The 3,066-nt window shown below is 51.5% G+C and overlaps 1 protein-coding gene across 1 annotated transcript in view; it reads left to right on the forward strand.

The window, feature by feature from the left end:
* The window catches only part of LOC103210418 (zinc finger protein 420-like), a 117,693-nt gene continuing 114,627 nt past the window's right edge, over positions 1–3,066 (forward strand). Inside the window, 3 exon segments of the mRNA XM_042783033.1 lie at positions 1–117; positions 877–1,261; positions 1,354–1,409. Coding sequence (XP_042638967.1) covers positions 1–117; positions 877–1,261; positions 1,354–1,409 — 558 coding nt within the window.

Consider the following 3,066-nt stretch of genomic DNA (forward strand, 5'->3'; position numbering starts at 1 on the left):
ATGCAGTTGCAGTCAGATATTGGCTGGGGTGGCTGCCACGTGAAGTCTGAATTGGGCTGGAAATCCAAGATGGAGCACTTTCATAAATGGCAGCTGACCGTGGCCATCCGCTGGGAAGTCAGGACACAAAATGTGGGTTGTCCATGTGACTTGGACCCACAGAAAGTCACTAAACTCAGCCCTGGCTTGAGGGCAGGAAAAAGAAAGTCCACCTCTTGACAGGGAAGTGGCGAGGCCACATCAGAAGAGCACTTTGGGGATGCCATGTGTGTTCTCACTATACTGGGAGGTCCTTAGTGCCTCATTCAGTTCCCCATCAATCATGCTTTATCCAGGGCGCCCTGGTGGTGCAACAGTTAAGCGTTCATCTGCTAACCAAAAGGTTGGTGGTTCAAATCCACCCCAGGCTCCTGGGAAGAAAGACCTGGCAACGTGCCCCCTAAAGATTACAATCTGGCAAACGCTACGGGACAGTTCTACTGTGTCACACGGGTCGCTGAGTCAGAATCCGCTCCAAGGTTCGCAACAGCGTACTCTACCCACCTACTGACCCTGATACAGATGACAATGATCACTTTATCCTCTGCCGTACATGAGTTTAGCTCTTTTATTTTTTTTCCTTATATGACGAGGTTAATGCACGTCTAGAGAATTACTTCTCTAAAACAACCGTTTATACACTAAAATCTGCGCATGGCAAAAACTTTCCAGAAAAGGAAAATGCAAATATTTTCCACTAAAATGAGCAACAGAAAAGCGGTGAAACTACACCTTGTGAAAGGTGGAAAGCTTGCGAGACCCTGAAAAAACGTCACAGTCCCATCATATTCCAACTCCCGCAGGTTTTACCGTGCTGTTCTGAAACTCCCTGAAAAGGGTTATTCATACTCGCCGGGCCCCAAGGCCTGCACGCGCGCCCACGCGTACACACTCACGCACACTCCTCCGGCCCCGCCCATCCCGGCCCATCACGAGGTCCGACCTCACTGCAGGGCTGAGGTCTTTACGTCCCAAGACTACGTTTCCCAGGAGGTGCTGCGACGCTGGCCCAATCAGGACGCAGCATCGGCTATGCTTTGTGCGTCTGCGCCATCTTCCGGCTCCAGGCGGCGAGTCCGCCGGTCCCGAGGAGAGGGCGCACTCTGGGCTGTCGGGGCGCAGTCGCTCCGAGACCTGGACTCGAGGAGGTATCAGGTGAGCGGCTCCGGAGCTTCCAAGGAGCTCTGGGGTCAGCGCGGGGTCAGGCGACGCGGCCGGGCCGGTATCGGGCCTGTGAAAAACTGGGAAATCTGTCCCCAGCGTTGGTCTTTAGTGTTTCTGCCTCTGAACTACATTTCCCGTCGGCCCCTGCAGCGCTCGCCCTGCTGGCGCCCCCTTTCTGCGTCCAGGCTCTTATCCCGAGCCCATGGGTATGATGGTTCCTTCCCTGACTCCGTGAAAATGGACGCGGAAGTTTTGCATTCATTCGCATGATACCTTTTATTAGCTGGGATTAATCTAGTGTCATGAGATTCTCAATTAATTGCAAGACTACCAAAACTTTAGAACCACTTAGGCTGAGCGCTGGGCTGCTAGCCTAAATGTTGTCGGTGCAGACTCACCCAGCGGCTCTGAGGGAGGAGAACAACAACAACAAACTCACTGCCTCGGACTCGGATCCGACTCAAAGCGACCGCACCTTGCGTTTCCGAGGCGGTATCACTATGGAAGTAGATTGCCCAAGCCTTCTGGATAGCAGTCACATCCCTTCCTCTGAGGGAGAGAGACCTGGCCATGTGCTTCCATAGGTTTACAGCCTAGGAACGCCTGCGGGCCAGTTCTATTCTGCCACGTGAGGTCACTGTAAGTTGGAATCGACGCCATGGCACCCAACCACGAGAAGTTTAGAAGAGGTCGCTCAGGTGGCGCGATAGGTGCTTGATTAGTAACCTAAGAGTTGGCCGTTTGAATCCACCCAGCTGCCCCGCGGAAGGACGATCTGTGATTTGTTTGCGTAAACATTACAGCCGAGAAAACCCTAAGGAGGAGTTCCACTCTGTAACAGTGCCTTTTACCAGGAAACATTCTCGGTAGTGTTGTTCAAACTCCATATCCAGCAGTAGGGAAATGGTTGAGTAGATGAAGGACCATCCCTGTAATGGAAGCGCAGACAGGGGACACAATGCTTCCAACAGTGGAAGGAAGCTCACCACATAACACATGGTTGTAACAGTTTCATCTGCACGTCATTTAGAACGTGCCGAGCACTGTCCTGAGCCCTTTTGCAAAATACTTGTTGTTGTTGTTATGTGCTGTAGCAAAATGCTAGGCACTCATTTAATGATGAACTCAAGAAGTGGTCAGATGGCGTCTCTCATGGGTGGCTGTTTCCTGTTCCACTTTCTCTGCAGCCCGTGAGCGGGTTTCATTTCTCCATGCTTAAGGCTCACTCTGAACACAGGATCCAGTTGCGGATAAACTGCCAGTGGCCCTTCCCTCACATCACTTCTAATAGGTGCTTGGCATCCCATAAAGTGGCTATGCCAACAGTGACTCAGCTAAGTCCCTACGGACTGATTTTTGGTTCTGTTATTCTGCAGACGTGCATGTGGCTTACTGCACTGCTGTCTCTACAAAACGGCACGGTTTTATGGTGGTAATAGAGCTCTGGTGGCGCAGTGGCTAAAGCACTGGGCTGGTGACCAAAAGGGTGGTGGTTCGAACCCACCAGCCACTGCATGGGAGAAAGAGGAGGCAGTCTGCTTCCATAAAGATTGACAGCCTTAGAAACCCTGTGGGGCAGTTTATTCTGTGGTAAAGGGTTACTAAGAGTCAGACTTGATGGCAGTGGGTTCGGGTTTTTGGTTTGGGCCTGTTCCATCTCTTTTACCCCCTGCACTTCTGTGTCACTTGCTGACTCAAGGCAGGTTCTACAGAGCAGTGTCCACAAAGCCTTAAAATGGCTAAAGGGCCCTTTGTGGATTTGGAAGTTGGGAAAAGAAGCCAGGGAGAATTCTGAAGTTGTCACATTTGGGGCATGGAAGAGTTACAAAAAGTGGTTTGGTGAAGACTTTCTTCTGGACCAGA

This window comes from Orycteropus afer, unplaced genomic scaffold (assembly GCF_000298275.1).
Source record: "Orycteropus afer afer isolate SDZICR_OR568_19922 unplaced genomic scaffold, OryAfe1.0 scaffold00610, whole genome shotgun sequence".
NCBI lineage: Eukaryota > Metazoa > Chordata > Mammalia > Tubulidentata > Orycteropodidae > Orycteropus > Orycteropus afer.